Source organism: Tachypleus tridentatus, chromosome 2 (assembly GCF_004210375.1).
Source record: "Tachypleus tridentatus isolate NWPU-2018 chromosome 2, ASM421037v1, whole genome shotgun sequence".
Lineage (NCBI taxonomy): Eukaryota > Metazoa > Arthropoda > Merostomata > Xiphosura > Limulidae > Tachypleus > Tachypleus tridentatus.
Window position 1 is genome coordinate 151178056 of NC_134826.1, and position 23335 is coordinate 151201390.

Consider the following 23335-nt stretch of genomic DNA (forward strand, 5'->3'; position numbering starts at 1 on the left):
ATTGTAACATAGGAACATGTATCTTTATATTGTATACACTATTTCTCAATTATATAAAGTCAGTTATTATCATATCAGCTTGTATACTTATGCATATTTACATGTTAATTCTCACAAAATACCTCTTAGAGAAAGTAACGACCTCACAAACATTCAAGTGTGGTGGCAGCATTTTCACTTCATGTGATATATTCATGACTTTGAATGTTGACACATTTATGTATGCATTCTTAATACCATACCATATGCATTCATTGATTTGTAAACGTACACAAACTACATAATGATATTAATTTACTTTAATTTTTAAATTAATAATAGCTAAATAGATAACTCATATGCTAACTTTTAGATTTAGACATTAAGTCAATAAATAGCAAAATAAAATTGGTTATTTTTCATAAAGGCATTGAATTTTCCCATTCTTGATCTACTCACCCCTATTAATGTAGTGCCACACATGGTGCTTGAAATATAGAGAATATACGAGAAATACACTGATAAACATTGATTTGGAGTGCATAATCGTGTTATAAAATGTTGCACTTGTGGTAAACTTCATAAGTCTTGCTGGTGGGGTGTGTAAAGATAATATTTTTTGTAGGCTTCAAACATTAACGTTTGAAAAATAAAAAAAATATATTAAATTATTGTATTAGTATCGTCAAAATCCCTGTTATTTAGTAGGGTCTCTGAGTAAAGTATATGTGGGTTGAAAAAACCCAGTCCTATTAGAAAAAACGACTTGTTTTTCACAATTCAACAGTTTGGGAAAAATTATTACTTATAATTATTACTTCAAGCTACTTATAAACAACTGTCAGAATTAAATAGAGGAGAAAATCCTGTTTCTACTGATTATAAACAAGAGCTACTTTCTAGAAAGTGGTCCTAAATAAAAATTTGAAAAAAAATTGTTGTAAGAAACAGAGCCAATCTTGTAGCTAAATATATTGCTTTCTCAGCAAATCATAGAGTTAGGAGGTTCTTATTTTAAATTTAGCTGGTCAGTATCTCAAATTTGAGTTTTTATTTCATTAGTTACTTGCACATGTTCTATGGTAAGCACAGTGAAATAGTAACTGACCAATAAGAAAACTGTATGTGTTAGGTGGCCCACAAAAATGTGATTATTCTACTTCAGGAATTCTTAGAAATGTTTAACGTGAAGGTTGGGAGGAACTTGCAGTAAAAAATATTTTTAGAGAGGTTTTATTGTTGTTATTTTATACTTTTAATATTAAAAACAAATTTCAATGGTAACTGCCTTCTCACAGCTGGCTGCAGACAGTGAAAGGTAATAAGAGATAAAACATATGATGCACATAAGAACTCAAATCCTACCCCTAATTTGATTTTTCTTAGTACTAACTAGTTTTCCATCCCCTTTTTCGATTTTGCCTGATGGATCCCCAACACTTTCGAATGCTATCACCACAAACAGTTTCCATTGCGACTTTAAAATTACCACTGAACAAACGATAATGGATTTTTTTAATACAAATAATTTTAAGGCTTAATTTATATCCATTTTATTATTGTTTTATAATGTACATTTTAATCACCTATTTACAACTTATGTTAGTAAAATAATTATAGTTTCTAAACTATTTTCTTTACTATAAATATATATTTTACAAAAAGTAAATAAGATTGGGTTCACAAAATTCAGTTTTTATATTTTCAATGGCTTATACCAGTGGTTCTTAACCTAGGTTCAATCGAATCCCAGGGATTTGGTGAGTAAGTGTCTGGTGTTCGGCAGAGGTCAAGATACACACACTGTGTGTGTGTCCGTTTCGTTCACCCACCTCGTATGATTGGTGACGTCATGCTCCACTTGGCCATAATTGGTTGCGTCTGATCACGTTACATCACTTGGCCTTAATATCTGTGCTGCAAGGAACTTCATGTGCTTAGCAGTCGACTTGTGACTGCAATAATCGTGCGTCATTTGTGATTTTTTCCTAATCTTTCACTCCCTTCATACTAACTATGTCGAGCAAAAACAGAAAGTGGTCGGACGAATACGTGCAATATGGATTCACAAATATAACAAAACATGATGGGAATCAGCGTCCTCAATGCATGATTTGCAATGCCAAGTTAAGCAATTCTAGTCTAGCATGGGCAAAACTAAAAGAACACTCTCAAAAGCTGCATAGAGATGGGAAACACAAGATCACAATGCTTGCTGAATTCAAGGTAAAGAGAGCCAGGTTCGATGAAAAGGCTACTTTGCCTGTTTTCGGCTTTGTACCCGTCGACTAGCCGATCCTCACAGCATCCTACAAAGTTGTGTACTTGATTGCAAAGCAGGGCAAAATACACACCATTTGTGAAGCACTCGTAAAACCAGCTGCGTTGAAGATGGTGAATACCATGCTGGGAAATGCTGCTGAAAATAAGTTATCCCAAATTACTCTTTCAAATGACACCATCAGCAGCATAATGGATGACATGAGCTATGATATCTTGGCTCAAGTAGTTGCAGGTCTGATTTCAAGCCCAGCAAAATTAAGCCTTCTTCTCGACGAGAACACCGACGTTTCCAATCTAAGCCAGCTTGTTGTATTCTTGCACTATGTGAAGAACGACGAGATAAAAGAAGATGTTTTATTTTGTAAGCCTCTTACAACAACAACTAAAGCAATCGACGTGAAGAAACTTGTGGAGTACTTCTTCAGAGACAACGATCTTTCGTGGGATATGGTTACTGCAGTTTATCCGGATGCAGCTCCTGTCATGCTGGGACGAAACTCTGGTTTCGGTGTGCTGAAGAAAACTGATGCACCACACATCATTGTAACGCACTGTGTTCTGCACAGGCATGCATTGGCAAAAAGAACCTTGCCTTCAAAACGGGCAGAATTATTAAAAATTGTAGTGGAATGTGTGAACTTTGTGCGAAATAATGGTCTGAAGCACCGAATTTTCAAGGAGCTGTGTAATGAAATGAACTCTGAATTCGAGGTACTTCTGTACCATTCTAACATTCGGTGATTACCCCTGGGAAAGGTGCTGAATCGTGTTTTTGCCATGCGTGTGGAATTAGCCATGTTTTTGCGAGAGCACCAACATTGTTATGCAGATTGTTTCGAAAAATCTGAGTTCATTCTCATTTTGCTCTCAATCAACAGATGCGGGCGGTGGAGTCAACATCCTCGGAGCGGAAGAAAACCTGAAGGCTTTTCAAAAAAAGCTACCTTTATGGAAACGACGAACAGAGAATGATAACTTTGCAAAGTTTCCCTTGCTGGACGACTGTGTAAGTAAAATCGAAGATGTGTCTGAAATTGGAGATACTTTTGTACCCGGGGAACTGAAGCAAACAATTGCCATGCACTTAGATGAGCTCACAAAGTCTCTCAATGGATACTTCCCCACCAGAGAGTCATATCCAGCATGTGAGACAGCCGTTCACGTTTAGTGTTGCGACAGCAAATGTCAATGATAAATACCTCGACGAAATCATTGAACTTCAGCAGAGCCAGGTTCAACAGCAACTTTTCAGAACAACAACGCTCTCAACGTTTTGGTGTCACCAAATCGTAGCGTACCCTCTTATTGCTAAGAAAGCCCTTGAGATACTCATACTGTTTGTTACAACGTATCTTTACGAGCAATCTTTTCGAGGTTGGTAGACATAAAACGAAGAAAAGGAACAGACTTTGATTTGAAAATGTATGAGAGTGGCACTTGCCAAGGTGAAACCGCAGATTTCTGAACTTGCAGTAACTATTCCATGAGTTGTTTTTGTGTGAAATTCATGTTTTGTTGGTTTTATTCTTTGAACACAGTGATATTGTGTGCAACTGATGCATGATTCATTTAGTGCACTAATAAAATATCTACTTATGTTTTTAATTTGAAAAAATCATATTTTATTTTTCCAATTACAAAGGGTTCAGTGAATGCAAGTACGAAACTTCCGGGGTTCAGTACCTCCAACAAGGTTAAGAACCACTGGCTTATACAGAGATTATTTAACTAAAATATATCTTAATGAGTACAATAATTGCTCAGAATGTGATGTTACATTTCTATATGAGAGGATGCAGTTTTATATTGAGACACCATGTTAGAAAAGACTGGAATTTGATTCGGTTATAAAGGTTTTTATGTACTTCTGTTCAGGAATTCTGATCTTTATCATTCCTTGATTATCTTTTCTCTTCTTCAAAGTACCAGGAGGTGTCTGGTGGAAATGAGGGGAATTTTATGGAGTTGATAAGTAGAAATTACCAGCTTTTTCCCTTTTGTATAGAATAATTTAAAACAGAGCCAACTATATTAAATCTTCTATTAATTTAATGTGACAAATAACCCTTATTTCAAACTTGTTTTTTGTTTAAAAATAAAATAACTTACCTATACACTTGTTGTTTTCTTTAATAATGAACTACAGATTTTCCTAAACAATTGTTGTTTTGTTTGATAATTAACTACAGACTTACCTATACATCTGTTGTTTTATTTAACAATGAATTACAGACTTAACTTTATATTTATTTCTTAGTTCAATGATGAAGTACAGACTTACCTCTGTACTTTTGTTGTTGTAAACAGTTGTGGGAGTTATTTTTGCAACATAGTTCTTTCTGCAGTCAAGTTGTGTGAACTTGAACGTCTTTTCAACAAATAAAAATTCACTTTTTGAAGAATCATTATATATATGGCACTCAATTGTGACATTGGTACTTGGCCAAAAGTACATATCACTTGGGAATGGATGACAATCGCTGAATACATCAGTTCGAACAAAACGTATCAATAAAAATGAAGTTACTTTCGTCAAAAGACTATTGAAGGAATATAATGTTTTCTGTAAATTATAAATCAATCAGTAAAAAATGATTTATAGCTGACACATGTACACACACAAATACATATATGGCAAACAAAACGGTCAAACCTATTTTCATAAATCTAGCTGACAAATATGGTAATGTGATTTCTTTTATCATGGCGTTTATATGATAAGTATGCATCATCAAAATGAATAGAAAAAATAACTAACATTTTCAGTTGAAACCAATCAGCACAAAACACGAAATTATATTTTACTTTCTAAGAGTCAACATTGGAAAGTCAGTCAACACTACAAATTCACCATTTATTTTAACACAAAACAGTGACTTCAATGTCTGGTAATGAATAATAGAGACCAAAACAAACTTTACGACTGGAATAGCTCTTCCTTAAACTGAGATTTTCCAGATTATTTGCTTTGAGGATATAAATGAAAGGTGGTGTTTTTATAAGTTACTATGTGTGAGGTAAGAATTACTTGAAAGAGTCTTAAGATAATGAACTGAAAACTGCCATTTTAAAACCAAACAGATCAAGAACATTAAAAGCAAAAACTAAACGAATTTTTAAGACTGTTCAATAGTGATATAAAGAAAATAACAGAAAAACGTATAACTGATAAAACCAAGAAGAGTCACAAAAACACTCTAGAGAATGGTTAAATGGTATAGAATAATTTATCCAGCAGAGGTAAAGAACTGGAGAAATGGTTAAATGGGATACAACAGTTTATCCAGCAGAGGTAAGGAACTGGAGAAATGGTTAAATGGGATACAACAGTTTATCCAGCAGAGGTAAGGAACTGGAGAAATGGTTAACTGGGATACAACAGTTTATCCAGCAGAGGTAAGGAACTGGAGAAATGGTTAACTTGGATACAACAGTTTATCCAGCAGAAGTAAGGAACTGGAGAAATGGTTAACTGGGATACATTAATTTATCCAGCAGAGGTAAGGAACTGGAGAAATGGTTAAATGGAATACAATAATTTATCCAATAAAGATACAAAGCAATTTGTTTCAATAAAAATCTTCTGAAGTAGGAAGCTTTGTCACACGTACAAATAGTGATAGTAATAAAGAACATTGTAATAATACAGTTTTAGACTTTGTTATGAAAGTAAGAACGTTTTGAGGATAATGTACAAGATAGGCAAGCTTAGCCAAAACTAAAATATACTGCAAACAATACATATTTATCTGATCGTATATTGTTGAAATTTATTGCTGACGAGACAAAGACACACACTGTAAAGAATGTAGTTCATAAATACATAAAACCTGACATTAGTGGGACACCAAAGATTATACAGTGGAAAAAGAAGACGCAAACGACAGTACAAGTTTGCCTGAATGCACAGCTGTAGAGGTGGAGAAAATATTGTAGAGGTTACAACCACACCATATAAACCAAGTTGACTGGACCTTTATAAGTGGACAGAGAGAAATCAGCAACTTGGACATAAAAAGACAGTGGATGTACTAAACAATGAGATCAAGGAAAGAAAGAAAGAAGAAATGAAGAGAAACGAGAGATTGCCATGGACCATGACAAGTTAAAAGTGGTCTCATTGAAGTGCTAATAACTTACTGAGGAAGGTTTTTTCCAAGATGTTTACAGAAGTCAACACTAACACTGAAAAACTGTAGTTTAGTTTCTGGTATGTCTACAATAATACTTCACAAGATGGACTGAAAAGTTCATCTCTATTAATTATTTTCACTGCTTCTCCTAATTCACCATTAAGCCTATTACAGCGCCATATTATGTGATAAAATACATATTATATATATGTTAAAAGTAGTCTTTCAATAATTTAAAATGTTACATGCCAGTGTATGGAAAAATGATTATCTGTATGTTGATATGCTTCAAATTAGCAAGAATATGTAGACAAAAATAAGTTTAAACTCAATTAGAGCCACAATATAAACCTCTGAATAGACTTTTTTATGTGGAAACGTTAGTCAAATGAACCAAAATGTTTGTAAATATACAAATCAGAAATGATACTTACACCAGAATTTCTCACACGAAATTCTATTTCTATTTGCTGGTTCATATTCCTCTTTGAGACAAAAGCGTAACAAAAGGAATTAGGCTTCCATGTGGTTAAAAAATATGTCCCACGTTTAACGTAAAATTTCATAAAAGAAAAAGCTGTGGAGAAAATAAAGACACCTTTAAAAACATTCATATGATGATATTTACAATTTTATCAGTCAGTCTCATTTGAATAGAAATGTTCACAGTTTCCACCTAAGCTATAGGGCAATACAGTGTATAAAAGTAAAAGTACATCTATATTATCTTGCATAATTTATACAAAACATAATAACAAAAGACGAATATGATACTTTGCTGATTCCAGTTAATATAACGACAAATCATGCTACGAATATAAAGTTAAACTTGTTATTGAAGACGGGAGTGAGTGAAACCATCACCTTAAGGTGATAGTGTTTGTCAAGAATCAGTGCCTAGCGAATGGAATTAGACTTAGACCATAGAAGATTTAGCGAAATATATTTTTCCTATATTAATTATTTATTATTATTACGTTTGTAATACAGTATGTGTGACTACAATAGCTAAAAGAAAAAAAGAGAAACCTGAAAGTTTGTACCTATACCAAGTAGACCAGGGGTTCCCAACCTTTTGGCACTCGCGACCCCTTATCTAAAAGTTTGAAACCCATGTGACCCCCTACTTAGGGCTTACTATCAGCAGTTTAATTTTTCTTTTATTTTCTGTGAAGTAGAGGGAAAGAAACATCTAAAAAAATATTTAAAAATTCTGTAATTATTTATTAGCAAATTAAATCACATTGGTCCAACCTGAATTCACAAAAAGAACATATATTTCTTAAAATAATATTAACATAGGTTTGAACAGCTATCCAACCCAGCTAGTGAGATGCCTGATGTTGCATTTCAGCAGCAAGCTTTGAAATTCGTGGCCGAGCGTTTGTTAGAGCCAGTCTCATGTCATCTCCAACATCCAATCTGTTCCTATTCTTTGTTTTTATATTGACAAGAGTGGAAAATCCTGCCTCACACAAGTAGGTAGAAGCAAATGGAACAAGGACACGTAAAGCTATCATGCTGACTTTGGAGTATGACTGATACATAGCGCACCAGAACTGAGTCACGGATTTCACTTTGAAGAGATCACGAGCTGAAGAGTCGTTCCTTAGATCCAGAAATTTATCTTGGATATCATCTGGGATGCTGGATACATCAAGTTCAGTACAAAATGGGTTCCTTTCCAGGGCCTCCTGTTCCTGTGATAGCTCAGGGAAGTAACGCTCAACTTCCTCTTCTAGATACTGAAGATGTTCGGTAATCTCATCCTTGAGGAACTGATCCAGTTGGATCTGAGACTCATCCGTCACTCCACAATGTTTTTCAAACATAGCGATGTTTCCAAGATTGGTTTTCCGACGCCAGTTCTGCAGTTTGGAAACAAAGGCCCGAAGACTATCTTGAAAAAGGAGAACATGTGTTTCCCTTCCTTGAAGCTTCAAATTGAGCTTGTTCAGCTGGTCAAAAGTATCGGCTAGGTACGCAACCCTTTTATTCCATGCTTCATCTTCAAAGTGAGCTACAAGATCCTTCCTTTCTTGAGTCTCCAGGAATAGCTTTATTTCATCTTACATTTAAAAGACACGATTAATAACGTTTCCTTTCGACAACCAACGTACTGCTGTGTAGAAGAAAGGACTTCGTGGTCAGCATTCATGTCTTTGCATAGTTCTTTGAATAGGCAAGTGTTGAGTTCTTGAGTCTTCACATAATTTACAATTTTGATTACAGATTCAAGCACTTCCTGCAGAGAGGCAGAAAGAGTCTTACTGGCGAGAGCATATCGGTGAATCATGCAGTGGATGCCCTTTGCTTGAGGTGCTAGCTTCTTCACTCTCGACTGGAATCCTGATTTCGATCCCAGCATAGTCGGTGCCCCATCCGTACAAACCCTACACACGTTTTCCCATTGAAGATCTTCGTCTTGAAAAAGTTGAAACTTTTTCCATGACATCATCAGCTTTTGTTGTGGTTTCAAGTGCACTGCAGAATAAGAATTCGTCTTTGATGTCACCTGAATTAATGTATCTCACGAAGACAAGCAACTGAGAACATGAACTTACATCTGTTGACTCGTCCAGCTGAAAGGAGAACAAAGGGGAACCCTTGATTTCAGTCAAAACATGTTCCTTCACATCCATAGACATTTTAGAAATGCGCCTCTGCATAGTATTATTTGACAGGGATACTTGCTGCATCTTCTTTGCACTGGCTTCTCCAAGAATAAGATTTACTGCTTTCATCATGCAGGGTTTAAGAAGTGTTTCTCCAATCGTTTGAGGCTTTTTTGTTTAGCAATTTCGAATGCAATCTCATATGAAGCTTCCACTACGGCTGCACTCTGCTGCTGAAACGACCCACTTCTATCGATTCTTTGGCTTTTAAGACACCGTTCATTCCGTTTGAAGAAATCCAAACCCTTCTTTGCGTGTTCTGGATGAGATGACGCTTGAGTTTTGATGGTTTCATTGACTCTGCACTCAGGACAGCATGGCACAAAACACACTGTGGTTTCTCGATGCCGTCGTTGGCGAGCACAATGGTGAAGCCAATGTTGAGGTAGAATTCTGAGTATCTGCGCCGTTTAGCCATGGACACAACTCACCTCTACTGCTTACTTATCTCCTTGTTAAAATAAATTAAAAATGTTGAATAATGAACGCTTTGGCAACTGTAGATCTTACACTGACTACTTGTAGGGGGTGCAGGTAGAGTAATGATGGGGTAAGTATTGGGAGGGAAGGGAGCGTGGCCAGTCGCGCGATTCGTCATCCACCAATCAGCAACGGACATGTGACTCAAGTGTCGACAGTGAGCACATACACATTTAATCACAGCTAAACAGACACACAAGCATACGTACATGCGCGTGCACTCACATACTCGCTACTCACTAGTGCACACATACATACAGTTGCAGACACATACACATTCACACAGGCACATTCACTCACAGGCACGCATACATACACCCATAATATCACCTAATGACATTGAACTAACACAGCACACGTTTTGCTTTGCACTGAAACAAAAAAAATGTAAGAGCATGAAAATGTAATTGATGAAATAAAATTAATGTTATCCCAAGCTACTTCTTACAAGGCTACGCGACTCCCCTGCCAAGTAGACTGTGTGGGTGTACATCTGGGTATTATTACTTATCCAAGCATGTGAGCGCCTGAGCATCTATTAATGAGGCAAGTTATTAAAAAAAAACACAACAAAACAAGTGTGAATGCCATAGTCCCAAAAGAAAGGAATCTAGAACCCTGAAAATTTTACAACTATACTAAGTGGACTCTAAAAGTGTGCACCTGATTATTATAACTTCTCTTATCCACGTACGTGCGTACATGCACATGTGTTTAATGGGGCAAGCTAGTGGAAAAAAACACAGTTTTTCTGTTTCTTGAAAACAATATGCTTATTTTTTTTCCTACGCTAAAAAGGCTTCACAATACAAACACTGACAAAGTTATTTAAAATATGCCAACCTAATAATCAACGCGAAATAGGATGTTTTCACTAAATATAGCATTAAAGTACATATAATAAAGTGTTATTTGGGTACGTGTAAGCTTTTACAAGCGCCAAAGCCAAGCATGGCCAGGTAAATTAAGCGTTCGACTCGTCATGTGAGGGTCGCGGGTTCGAATCCCCGTCACACCAAACATGCTCGCCGTTTCAGTCGTGAGGGCTTATAAGGTAACGGTCAATCCTACCATTCGTTGGTAAAAGAGGAGCCCAAGAGTTGGCGGTGGGTTGTGATGACCAACTGCCTTCTCTCTAATCTTACACTTAAATTAGGAATGGCTAGCGCAGATAGCCCTCGAGTAGCTTTGCGCGAAATTCAAAACAAACAAACATTTACATCCGCATTTTGTTTACCTCTGTTGCAATGAAGTGCGCGCGTAAACCAATTTAGATCGTAAAGTTCGAACGAATTTTCAGGACAGACAAAAAACCTAAATACGATTGTAATATTTATTATTGTGTTACAATAATCTAGATTTGTAATATTTATGGAATTTTTTAGTCTTTTATAATTCACTAAAGTGTAACGTTGATAAGTTTAGGTATGTAAATAATATCAGGGCATTGCGCCTAATTCATTATTCCATAACACACCGTGGACAAACTGTAATTATAACATTACTTTTTTATTTTACCAAAATAAATTTAAAAATACAATCTATAAAGTTCAAGCCTATTTCATTCTTTGATTCATCGTGCCACCTTTTGTGATCTTCAGTTTCGTGTATTCACAGCTAGAGTTAGGAAAACACACACTTAATTTAGTAAACTATATTGTTAGTTAAAACGGTATATCCGCTAAACACGCATCACTATCATAATAGGCCTAATGGTGATTTAATTATCTTTCTGTAACACTCATTAAAAAGGTAAATATTTCTGCTCAAATGGCAAATGGAAGCATTGTATGGTATGACATATAAATTTAAAGAAAGTTAAAATTGTTATTTGATAACATAGTACTCACAATTTATTGTTTCTAATTCTGTTTGGTTTTGGCATTGTCCATATTCATTAAGCGTAGTCCCACTGAAAGGAATTCCATCACAACCAACACACTCGTTCTTGCCACCGCATACGTTACAGATATCAATGTCGTAATTTAGGCTTCTGTTTGTGTTTCCACCAACGCAGTGTCCACATCTGTGAAAAAGACACAATAGATCATAAAGCTTATAAAGCCTTCATATATATTTTTCTTTTCAGTTAATCAACGATTGTGTATTTGTGAATAATGTAAAGTTTTGTATATAACCGCCTTCTACTACAGTATCTTAACCATTGTTATAATGGTTATCTGAGGGTAAAATTTCAACTAAAACAAATTGCTAATTAATTAGAATTATGAAACTATTTATCGCTTAAAACTTTTCATAATCAATGAACCAAGGTTTCTTCTTTTAGGGTAGATCTGAAGCATCATCAGATTATGACTCCTTAGGTAACTGAGAATGTATGTCTTATTAGATCTGTGAACAACAGAGTAGCAATGCTGTGGCATGACTGGGTGTCGATGTCTGACTAGGTATATGGAATACAAGTTTGTATATTTTTATAACTTGAAACATAATTGTGATACACATCTTTAGCGACCATGTATTTCTAAAAAACGTGGAACACAATTAAGTTATAATGTATGATGAAACTAAGTATGTGTATCTTGTACTCGTAAGATAACGTAGTTTAACAAGCAATAAGTGACACAGGTTAATTAGGCCTAAAATAAAAGGTAAATGTATTATGCAAATATCTATACCGAAAATAGAATAACTTTAATGATATTTTAATTTTCGTTTAGCAGATGTTTCTCTTAAGAATAAATCATTTAAAAATACATTTTTTTAAATAATGAAACCAGTAGTGAAAACTAAAGTATATTAAAACTACATAAGTTAGCCCGATTCTAGTTTGGTTTTAATTTTCATCTTTATAAATATTTTGGTGTATAACGCACCTCTAGTTATCTCATTTTGTCATACTTTTTCTGTTATGAATTATCATAAATGTTTTACAGATAATATACAAAATGCTTCAGTTTTCAGGTGTATTTGTAATGTCCAGTAACGACAGATATTTGTTGGAGAAAGAATTCATTCTTCATATTCAAAGATAAACATAAAACTTCATAATACCTTGTGAACTTTTTGAAAAGTTATTTTAGTTTCTTTGAGGTTGGATGAAGTTATTTTCCTTCGATATTTTTTTCAATGAATAACTGAATTAATACTTCCAGACTTCACTTGTGTGAAACTACTACATAAAGTACTGTCATAAAATCACGAATACGTTGTTAGTTTTTACTGTATAATAAAATAATTGAAAAAAGGATGGATTCAAAAGACGAAGTGGTTTCTCCTGATAAAATACTATATTTTAATACGAATTCATTATATTATGGATACCTCTTATAGACATGCTCAAATGCAGTAAGATAATATGAAAACACAGTAATTCTAAAATATAAAGAAGTCAATCAACCGACTGACCTATTATAGAGTGTGAATAAGAAAAAGTCGTTTTTCATTAAAAGTTACATCGAAGCAATGATAAATAACTCTAAAAGTACAATGTAAATTTTTTAAATAGTAGACAACTAGAAATGCAATTTATAAACTTTCAGACACTATTTATCAGTAGGTATTACAAAAGTTATAACACCATAATTTCCTGCAGTTCCGGAACATGAAAATGTATCTCTACAAACGTACGAATTACATGTGTACGAATCAAAATAACTTTCAATATTACTGTTCAAGTGTCACAACTTTATAACTGACTACCCTTCACATTGGTCTCTATTGTCACTTAGCATTTATTATTAATAATAATTAAAAATAAGGTTCTGTAATATTCGTATTAACCCTTTTTGTTGAAATTAAAAATGTGGATAGAATTATAAGGTGGGGTGAATGATTATATTAACACTTAAAACAATGTAGAATCATGAAATCACTTGACAACAGACATAAAGTCGTGATAAAACAGATGTATCAAAACTGCATGTTGAATTTGTTTGAATTTCTGTAACTAGTTTGATGCTAGGTACCACGAAACGTTTCTGGAATTGGTACGTAACAATCTTTTCTGACTCAAGTTTCCAAGACGGAGATATTCTATGAACTTAATGATAATGGAACAAACAAATATGGAAAAACTTGTGAAAACCAAGTCCATTCAGAAATAGCTCTTCAATGCGTCATACCCCAGCCGGAGTGTGGGGTTTTGTGAAGGTGACAACACAAAGATCAGTCGCTGAAGTCATTCAGCTGACCGAAGCAACAGTAGCTGACAACATCAAGGAGGTTATTCACACAGAAATAAGGTCAGAATCTATTTACTGAACAAGACAAGTCTTCCAGTCATACTTTAACTGTTTCATACCTCAAGTATGTAAACAATTAAATGATTATCCAAGTCATTCCACATACCAATGAGCTTATTGACAGAATAAAAATACAAGAATAACGTTCAAGCATCAAATACGAAGTTATTTTAAGAATCAATTTAAAACGACAACTGACGTCACAGAATTTACTTCCACTATGAATGATGGATAAATATTATCTTAAGATTATACTGTCCCTTGAAGATGTTCACATCATTTCATGTTTTATAAACTAATAATTTGTTTGAATCTTTCATTACATAAAACACCACAAGACATAAAACCATCCAATATTCCAAATATTAACCATAAGTTAGAAATAGCACTTCCGACGATGGCTCGAATACATTGCTGTAATCAATAAGTAATTAACAAACAGATCAGTTCGACTGAATTTCACTACTAAAAGTCTTAAGTCTGGTGTCATTAAATATTTGCACTTCACAAAATACCCTAATACAGTCGTCAGAGTTTCTGGCAGATTTCTAAAGAGTTCCACTCGAAAACAAGAAACTTCTTGATTTATAAAAACAAACATCCAACAACAACACATGTTTAACAGATTGTTTCTTTCATTTAATGTTTATTTCTCTGACTGTCTTCACTGTCTCTAAGTAACTTTTGTACGTAGCCTCTTAGTGGCCAAGTGGTAAGTATGTAAGCTTATACCAATAAATTCCGGTTTCGATACTCACAAAAAAGAAAGCTCATGTTCAACTATTATTATTTAAATGTCGAAAGCTGGGAAAACATTTGAAGCCAATTAGCCTATTGTATGTATCGTTAATTAATATTCTAATTAATCAGATTTTTCTGTATTAAATCAACTGAACTTTGTTGCTTTTATGCTGGCTAATATTCGAAACATCTTTCGGGTTGGTGAGCAAGCTATAGTTAGGTAAGCTATCACAAGCTATCGAGTAATATGATATTCAACATTCTCTTTACTGAACTTATAGGCTGTTAAATAAAACGAAACTGAAAAATACGATACAAAGTTGTATTTTATATTCAAATCTGGTGTATATCTTACCTGTTATTAACAGCTGAGCTATTTTTAGATCCATCACATAGTGTTATGGTATGTTCATCTTGTTTCCTGTTGAGCAATAATTTATAACATTTGTAACCAAACGTTTAGCCTAATGCCTAGATATAAATATATTACAACTAAAGTAACATTGATTTAAATAGTTGAGTGAAACAGAGAAGAAAAGATGCAGAAACTATGTTGATCATTATGTGAACAGGTCAACTTATAGTATGTACATCCAATAACGAATACACGATAATTTAACGATATGGGTTAATAATATTTCAAGATGAAGTTCAAAGTATAAAAAATGTCGTATTCTTACCTAATACAAACTTTATTTTTACCCAAAGTTACCAGGACATTGCTTTGTTCACAAGAACCAGCACAATCTGGTTGGATCACATTTCCTGTTGTGTCCATTCCACACCGTAAACAGTCTTTCCCACTGTCTGTAACGTATAAATGTTGATTAGCAGTTACAAGTATATTAAATACCTTCTTAATATATTAATTACTTAACAGCTATAAAAAACCAGAATAAGTCTGGAATTTCTGACATACTAATGCTAAGATAGGGAGCCATACTATTTTCTTCAGTCTACTTTTATGGCGCCATTATAAAAATAATACGTTAAATTATTTCATTCAGGGTAACTAAATTTCTCTGTCACTTATGATAAATGTGTGTTTTCTTACAGCATGGTCACATCGGGCTATCTCCTGTGTCCATTGAGGGGAAATGAACCCCTAATTTTAGCATTGCAAATCCGTAGACTTACCGCTGTCCCGTATAAAAAGTAAAAACCTAATAACATTAACCATTAACTACATAAATATAATAAGTATTACTCTTTAAGTGCCAAATTATAATTGCACACTAACAGTACTATAATATTTACTATATGATGGCAAACCATGAATATAACAGTAGCATAAGATAACTTTTCTTCTATATTATTATGACAGATATAGTGTTAATAATTCATTATTTAAAAAAAAACTATTAAACTAATAATTTTTAGCCTTAAGATACTTGTGGGGTATGGTGGAATAGTACGAGTGGCTGAGTGTTATTCACGGTTGACTTCTGGAGTGTGGTGGAATAGTACGAGTGGCTGAGTGTTATTCACGGTTGACTTCTGGAGTGTGGTGGAATAGTACGAGTGGCTGAGTGTTATTCACGGTTGACTTCTGGAGTGTGGTGGAGTGGTACGAGTGGCTGAGTGTTATTCACGGTTGATAGTACGAGTGGCTGAGTGTTATTCACGGTTGACTTCTGGAGTGTGGTGGAATAGTACGAGTGGCTGAGTGTTATTCACGGTTGACTTACGGAGTGTGGTGGAATAGTACGAGTGGCTGAGTGTTATTCACGGTTGACTTACGGAGTGTGGTGGAGTGGTACGAGTGGCTGAGTGTTATTCACGGTTGACTACTAGTGTGGTGATGGTGGAGTGGTACTGAGTGGCTGAGTGTTATTCACGGTTATTCATAAGATGGAGTGGTGGACGAGTGGCTGAGTGTTATTCACGGTTGACTTCTGGAGTGTGGTGGAGTGGTACGAGTGGCTGAGTGTTATTCACGGTTGACTTATGGAGTGTGGTGGAGTGGTACGAGTGGCTGAGTGGTTGACTATATGATGGAGTGTGGTAGTGGCTAAGTGTCATTCACGGTTGACTTATGGAGTGTGGTGGAGTGGTACGAGTGGCTAAGTGTTAGTCCAGGTTGACTATATGGAGGAGTGGTACTGGTGGCTGTCATTCACGGTTGACTTACGGAGTGTGGTGGAATAGTACGAGTGGCTGAGTGTTATTCACGGTTGAGTGGTACGAGTGGCTGAGTGTTATTCACGGTTGACTATGTGGAGGTGTGGTGGAATAGTACGAGTGGCTGAGTGTTATTCACGGTTGACTTCTGGAGTGTGGTGGAGTGGTACTAGTGGCTGAGAGTGTTACGGTTCACGGTTGACTATGTGGAGGAGTGGTGGTACTAGTGGCTGAGTGTTATTCACGGTTGACTTCTGGAGTGTGGTGGAGTGGTACTAGTGGCTGAGTGTTATTCACGGTTGACTTCTGGAGTGTGGTGGAGTGGTACTAGTGGCTGAGTGTTATTCACGGTTGACTTACGGAGTGTGGTGGAATAGTACGAGTGGCTGAGTGTTATTCACGGTTGACTTTCTGGAGTGTGGTGGAGTGGTACTAGTGGCTGAGTGTTATTCACGGTTGACTATGGAGTGTGGTGGAGTGGTACAAGTAGTGTCATTAGTGGCTAGTGGCTAAGTGTTAGTCAAGGTTGACTTACGGAGTTTGGTGGAGTGGTACGAGTGGCTAAGTGTTACGGTCAAGGTTGACTATGGTGGAGTGGTAGTGGTAGTGGCTAAGTGTTAGTTCACGGTTGACTATGTGGAGGAGTGGTACGAGTGGCTAAGTGTTAGTCAAGGTTGACTATGGTGGAGTAGTACTAGTGGCTAAGTGTTATTCACGGTTGACTACTCTGGAGTGTGTGGTGGAGTGAGTGGTGAGGGTGGCTCAAGTCTGACTATATGTGGTGGAGTGGTACTACTCACGGTTGACTTATGGAGTGTGGTGGAGTGGTACGAGTGGCTAAGTGTTAGTCAAGGTTGACTATATGGAGGAGTGGTACTAGTGGCTAAGTGTCATTCACGGTTGACTTACGGAGTGTGGTGGAGTGGTACGAGTGGCTGAGTGTTAGTCAAGGTTGACTATATGGAGGAGTGGTACTAGTGGCTAAGTGTTATTCACGGTTGACTTACGGAGTGTGGTGGAGTGGTACGAGTGGCTAAGTGTTAGTCAAGGTTGACTTACGGAGTGTGGTGGAGTGGTATAAGTGGCTAAGTGTTATTAACGGTTGACTTACGGAGTATGGTGGAGTGGTACTAGTGGCTAGGTGTTGTTTACGGTTGACTACATGGTGGAGGGGTACGAGTGGCTAAGTGTTAGTCAAGGTTGACTATATGACGGAGTTGTGCATGTTAAATAATGACCATCAGACTGATTTTCTAACAATTTCTTAAAAAACAAATTTTAACCCTTAGCCAATGTACAATACGTCCCCGACATTTCCCTTATTGTCTCTCTTCCCTTTATGGGATCGCAGTCTCTACTAATTAGAAAACTCTCTTCCCAGATAAAAACTCTTTACTCTCAAAATCACCTTAGAATAATACACAGACCTATTTTCAGCATTAAAAACAGTTTCTTTTCTTAGATTGTAATAATTTCCATTTAGGATGGTAGTCTGCTATTCGACTAAAAAATTCCTCAATAGGTTATGACACACTCTCTCAGTGGTAAATCTGATACTTTATAACGTTAAAAATTGGGTTTCGATACGTATGGTGAGCACAGTGCAGCTAGGCCATTGTGAAACTCTGTATTTAATTACAAACTAACAAAGAAACAATGAGTTTTACAAGGAATTCGAGGTTAAGTTCCATCCAAATGAGGTTAAAGATCCGTTAAGTGTACTTCCTCAAGACGATCATTTAAGTTACTTTAACATTACCTGACCTGCTTCTGACAACATCAGATGATTTGTTTCACTATTTGTGTTAATAAAGATATTATTACACGAGATGAAGTTCCATCATGGTCATGACCTATTGAAAGTTCATAAACTTCGAATGTTTGTTGTCCTTCAAACTCAACTACAAGAACTCCAGTCACATCCAGACCGTCACGTGCAATTTGTAGCGTTGGTTAAAAACAGTAGAGGCTGTGTCTCGTGACGTTATGAAATAGAATAACTTATTTATTGGTTACGATCTGCATTATTACTACTCTCTGATTTGGTGGTGTTTTGAATTTCGCGCAAAGCTACACGAAATTTACTGGGTACCAGTGTAAGACTAGAAGGAAGGAAGCTTGTCATCACCACCCACAGCTAATTCTTGGGCTACTCTTTTACCAACGAATAGTGGAATGACCGTCATTTTATAACGCCTCCACGGCTGAAAGGGCAAGCATATTTGGTGTGACGGGGATTCGAACCCGCGACCCTCGGATTACGACTCAAGCGCTTTAACCACCTGTCCATGTTGAGCCTTAAATTACTGTGAACCTATTCGTCTTAAAATAAAACGATAACTTCAGTGTTTTATAACAAACACGTGCAAATAAAATACATCGATGTAAAACATGTTTAGATAGTTCGTTCTATTTATTACCTGACAGTAAAATCAGTACATATTTAATAACCCATTCTGCCAGCTTGTACCATTAAATGCTGAATAATAAATAATACATTACTTTGTGATTAAAATAACGAATCGAATATAAATAACATACGAAAATTATAATGTTATTTAACTGGTCTAATAATTAATAGAAAATTATGTGATTATTCTTATTTATAAGTATTGTATAATTACACGTCAAGCATAGCGTTATAATTTAAACTGTTTGTAATGAACGCTACGTTTTATATGCGATATATATATTATGCATAGCTTAAAATAATTCTGATATTTGTGAGTTCTCAGGTTAGCTAAGAAATACATATATTGACACTATATAATAATTGACAACTTGGCTAAGAATTTCGTTTGTTTTGAATTTCGCGAAAAGCTACACGAGGACTATCTACGCTAGCCGGCCCTAATTTAGCAGTGTAAAACTAGAGAGAAGGCAGCCAGTCATCACCACCATCTTGGACTACAGGTGAGCAGGGACCTCGACTCGTAATTTGAGGGTCAGGGTTCGAACCCCCTTCACACCAAATATGCTCGCCCTTTCAGCCGTGGGAGCATTATGCCACGATCAATCCCACTATTCGTTGGAAAAGAGTAGCCCAAAAGTTAGCGGTGGGTGATGATGACTAGCTGACTTCCTTCTTGTTTTACATTGTTAAATTAGAGACGTCTAGCGCAGATAGACCTCGTGTAGCTTTGCGCGAAATTCAAAAATAAATAACCGTTTTCTTAGCAAATTTAGAAATTATACTTTCGCTGTGTCTTCATATATCTATAACTCGAGTAACAATTTACTTCAGAGACATCCTAAAACAGCGGTTATTGTATGAAATAGCAAGTATGGAGAAGTGTACACAGCATTACGTGTCTCTAAATGTTAAACTATGTGTTACATGTTACTGTTTCATGTACAAAGTCAAATTTACGAAGAAACTTTAACTGAACATCATTAAACACCACTTTCAGTCATGATATTTAGTTGATTAAGAAGAAAAATAGATTAAACATTAGAGTTTTTGGAAACTAGAGGAATTATAACACTATTTGAAATAGCTATTTTGTTACAGATGTGACAAAATATTAACTTTTGGACATCTGATTTGTAAACGTGTGGAGTGTAACGGGTTGGCAAACTGCGTTAAATTATTTATATTTCTATATACGTGTAAAACTGTTAAAGTAAACTGTTTCTCTTTACTTGTCCTGAAAAATAGACGTAAATTAACGTAGAGAATAAACAACAGTAACTTCTGTCCATCTTTAATAGTTTCATTGACCAATACCTCTTAACTTTGATACGTTATAGTTTGTGTGTTGCTTTTCTCACGTAAAAGCCATTTGTTATTACCATTCTTAATATGTTAAATTTGGAATGTACACTAATGACGAAAAATACATTTGTTATTAATTACATTACCTTTAAAAAAGTGAATTCCCTATAAAAGAATGTTGAATATATTATACAAAACATACCATTACTGAGTCGGCAAGAAGTCCCGTCTCCACCACATACTCCACAAGAGTCGACCAATACAGGTTTGTGTGTTATTTTTCGCCCTGAACAATCTTTATATTCCAGAGAGAACAAAGAAAGGTTTTGTGCAACAGAAGGATGAGGAGAACAAGGCTGAAAAATTTTAAACAAGAAACCCGTTGACAATGTGAACTCTTCATTGCATGATAGAAGTTCCTAAATACATATTGAATTTTCTTTCGATATCGCAATAACGAAATTCAGTGTTCTAATCTTTTTTTTCCAATTTGTAATAACTGTCGGTAAACATATCAAGTCAGTACAAAAACATTTATATTGGAATTTTATTTGTAACTGCACTTTACCGCCACGTTGTTTTACGTGAGTGAAACATTATGTGAAACCGCAGAGGTTACGTGATGTCATAGTTCCCCAACTTGCCACTAGAGGAAAGATGTTTCCAAGCGAATTGTCAGGGTATGAAATGTGGGAAGATGCTTTGTGAGGTTGGTGAAGGTATTATTAAATGTTAATCTGTATGATGTTACATAAAATTATTATAGTTCTTAACATTATATTTTTATTAATACTGACTTTTCTATTTACCAAAGGTAAAATTGAATATATAATTTGTGAGTAAAGACCTAATGCATATTTTATACAGCTGCTTTCTCTGAAGTTTTGTCTATACACAGCTTTAATCCATGAAACAATAAAATACATGTAGTCAAACAGTATGCATTAGGCCCCTACACGGTAGAACACCGATTGTCCAATTGTGGTATCACTGATATAAATAATTAACTTAGGTTATATATAGTAAATTAAAAAGGATTCAAATAGCTCCATAAATATTTCTGTAAAGCATTAAAATTCTATATATTATCCCATGTGTCACATTAATTAAAGATGACATGATATTTCCAAACAAAAATAATTTATTATTAATAGTGTCTAAAGTGTTTCTATTTTCATATCTGTCATTATCAATAAGCTTCATTTCTGGATGTTATAACATTTTAATTTTATGGTCTTGTTTGTTTGTTTTTGAATTTCGCGCAAAGCTGTATAAAGGCTATTTGCATTAGACGTCCCTAATTTAGCACTGTAAGACTAGAGGGAAGGCCGCTAGTAATCATCACCCACCGCTAACTTTTGGGGTACTCTTTACCAACGAATAGTGGGATTCATAGACACATTACAATGGCCCCACGGCTGAAAGGGCGAGCATGTTTGATGCGACGGGAATTCGAACCCGCGACTCTCAGATTACGAGTCGAACGCCTTAACCCTCCTGGCCATGCTGGACCATTTTACGGTCTAACTGGATGGTAGGGTATTACTGACTTTATGGAAATAGCAGCCCTATTCGCAGCACTAGACTGTAAATCAATACCAAAACGTATTGTGTACAGTGAAATCAGTGGGGGGACGTAAACCAATTTGACATATTTGTAAAGAACGTCAGTCAGCGTGTACAAACTGATGCATGCTATCCAACTATAGGAATGTGTTGAATCACACAGGCTGGGATGTCGTGGAAAATCACAGAGAATAAGATACAAACGAGGATGTTGTAGTTACCACTTTTTGACAGTTGCAGACACTTAACATAGTGGCTGTGGATAAGGAGTATAAATATTACTCCAAAATAAACTCTGAATGGTATGAACTCAACAACTGTATTAATATACACTGTTGGACAAAATCTTAAGGCCAATGAACATAAAGAAAAAAAATATGTATTTTGCGTTGTTACACTCAACCACTTATTTGAGTAGAGCTTCGAAAGATGAAAATAAGAAAAGGGAAAATAAAAATAAAAAACGTTTTTACCATTTAATAGAGAAATTGTGAACAAATGAAATTAGCCTCAATACTAGCTGGTCAAAAGTTTAAGACCATACTGAAACTAAGCGTTAATCGGTAAACACCTAACGAAATTTAGTCATTTGTGTTCAATCATAAGTGTTGTCAACATCTCCCACTGACATCTCCTGTGTTACATTGGGTAAAAACATGGCAAAGGATAAAAGTTGACAGAGTTTGAACGTGGCAGAATTGTTGAGCTGTAAAAGCAAGATCTCTCTCAACGTGTCATCACTGGTGCGACTGGGCGTGAAAAATAATTTGTGGCAAATTTCTTAAAAGACTCTGAGGGATACGGAACGAGAATTTCAAGTGCTCGGCCGAAGAAAATTTCGCTGGTGTTGATCAGGATGATTCGACGGGTTGTCCGACAAGACACCAGCCGATCGTCGAACCAGACTAAGGCCCTTACGAATGCAGAATGCAGCTCAAGAACAATAAGACGGAATCTACAAGAAAAAGGCTTTAAAAACCGCAAACGTCTTTAAAGGCCACACCTCCTCCCACACCACAAAATAGCTCGCTTAAAAATTGCTGAGAACACCAAACATGGGCCTCAGAAAAGTGGACGAAGGTTTTGTTTTCTGATGAGAAAAAAATTTAACCTGGATGGTCCAGATGGCTTCGAACGTTACTGGCACGATAAAGATATCCCACCAGAGACATTTTCTATACGACAAAGTTGAGGAGGTTCCATCATGATCTGGAGTGCTTTCTCCTTCCATGGAACAGTGGAACTTCAGGTTATACAGAGGCGTCAAACAGCAGCTGGATACATTGGCATGTTTGAAAAAGCATCCTTATTGACTGAAGGCCCTCGCTTGTGTGAAAATGAATTGATCTTTCAGCATGACAACACTATAATCCACTATACCGCAGGACAAAGGACTTTTTCATGGCAAATAACGTGATTCTTTTGGACAATCCAGTG

At 35.7% G+C, this 23335-nt stretch overlaps 1 protein-coding gene across 18 annotated transcripts in view; it reads right to left on the reverse strand.

The window, feature by feature from the left end:
- The window catches only part of LOC143245365 (uncharacterized), a 161196-nt gene that overhangs the window by 132112 nt on the left and 5749 nt on the right, over positions 1-23335 (reverse strand). For 10 of the 18 annotated variants that reach the window (XR_013025604.1, XR_013025607.1, XR_013025605.1 and 7 more), the window contains exons 3-8: positions 20535-20688; positions 15177-15303; positions 14852-14917; positions 11401-11576; positions 6830-6972; positions 4544-4825 (exon numbers count right to left, since the gene is read on the reverse strand). Coding sequence is in view for 13 of the 18 variants with exons in the window: in XM_076491613.1 (XP_076347728.1) it covers positions 4544-4825; positions 6830-6972; positions 11401-11576; positions 14852-14917; positions 15177-15303; positions 20535-20688 (948 nt within the window). In the remaining 5 variants the exon portion in view is untranslated. Of the gene's footprint in view, positions 1-438; positions 604-4543; positions 4826-6829; positions 6973-7169; positions 7219-7424; positions 7687-11400; positions 11577-14851; positions 14918-15176; positions 15304-20534; positions 20689-23335 lie in introns of those variants that run through there. The other 8 variants (XM_076491617.1, XM_076491620.1, XM_076491621.1 and 5 more) reach the window with 8 other exon arrangements.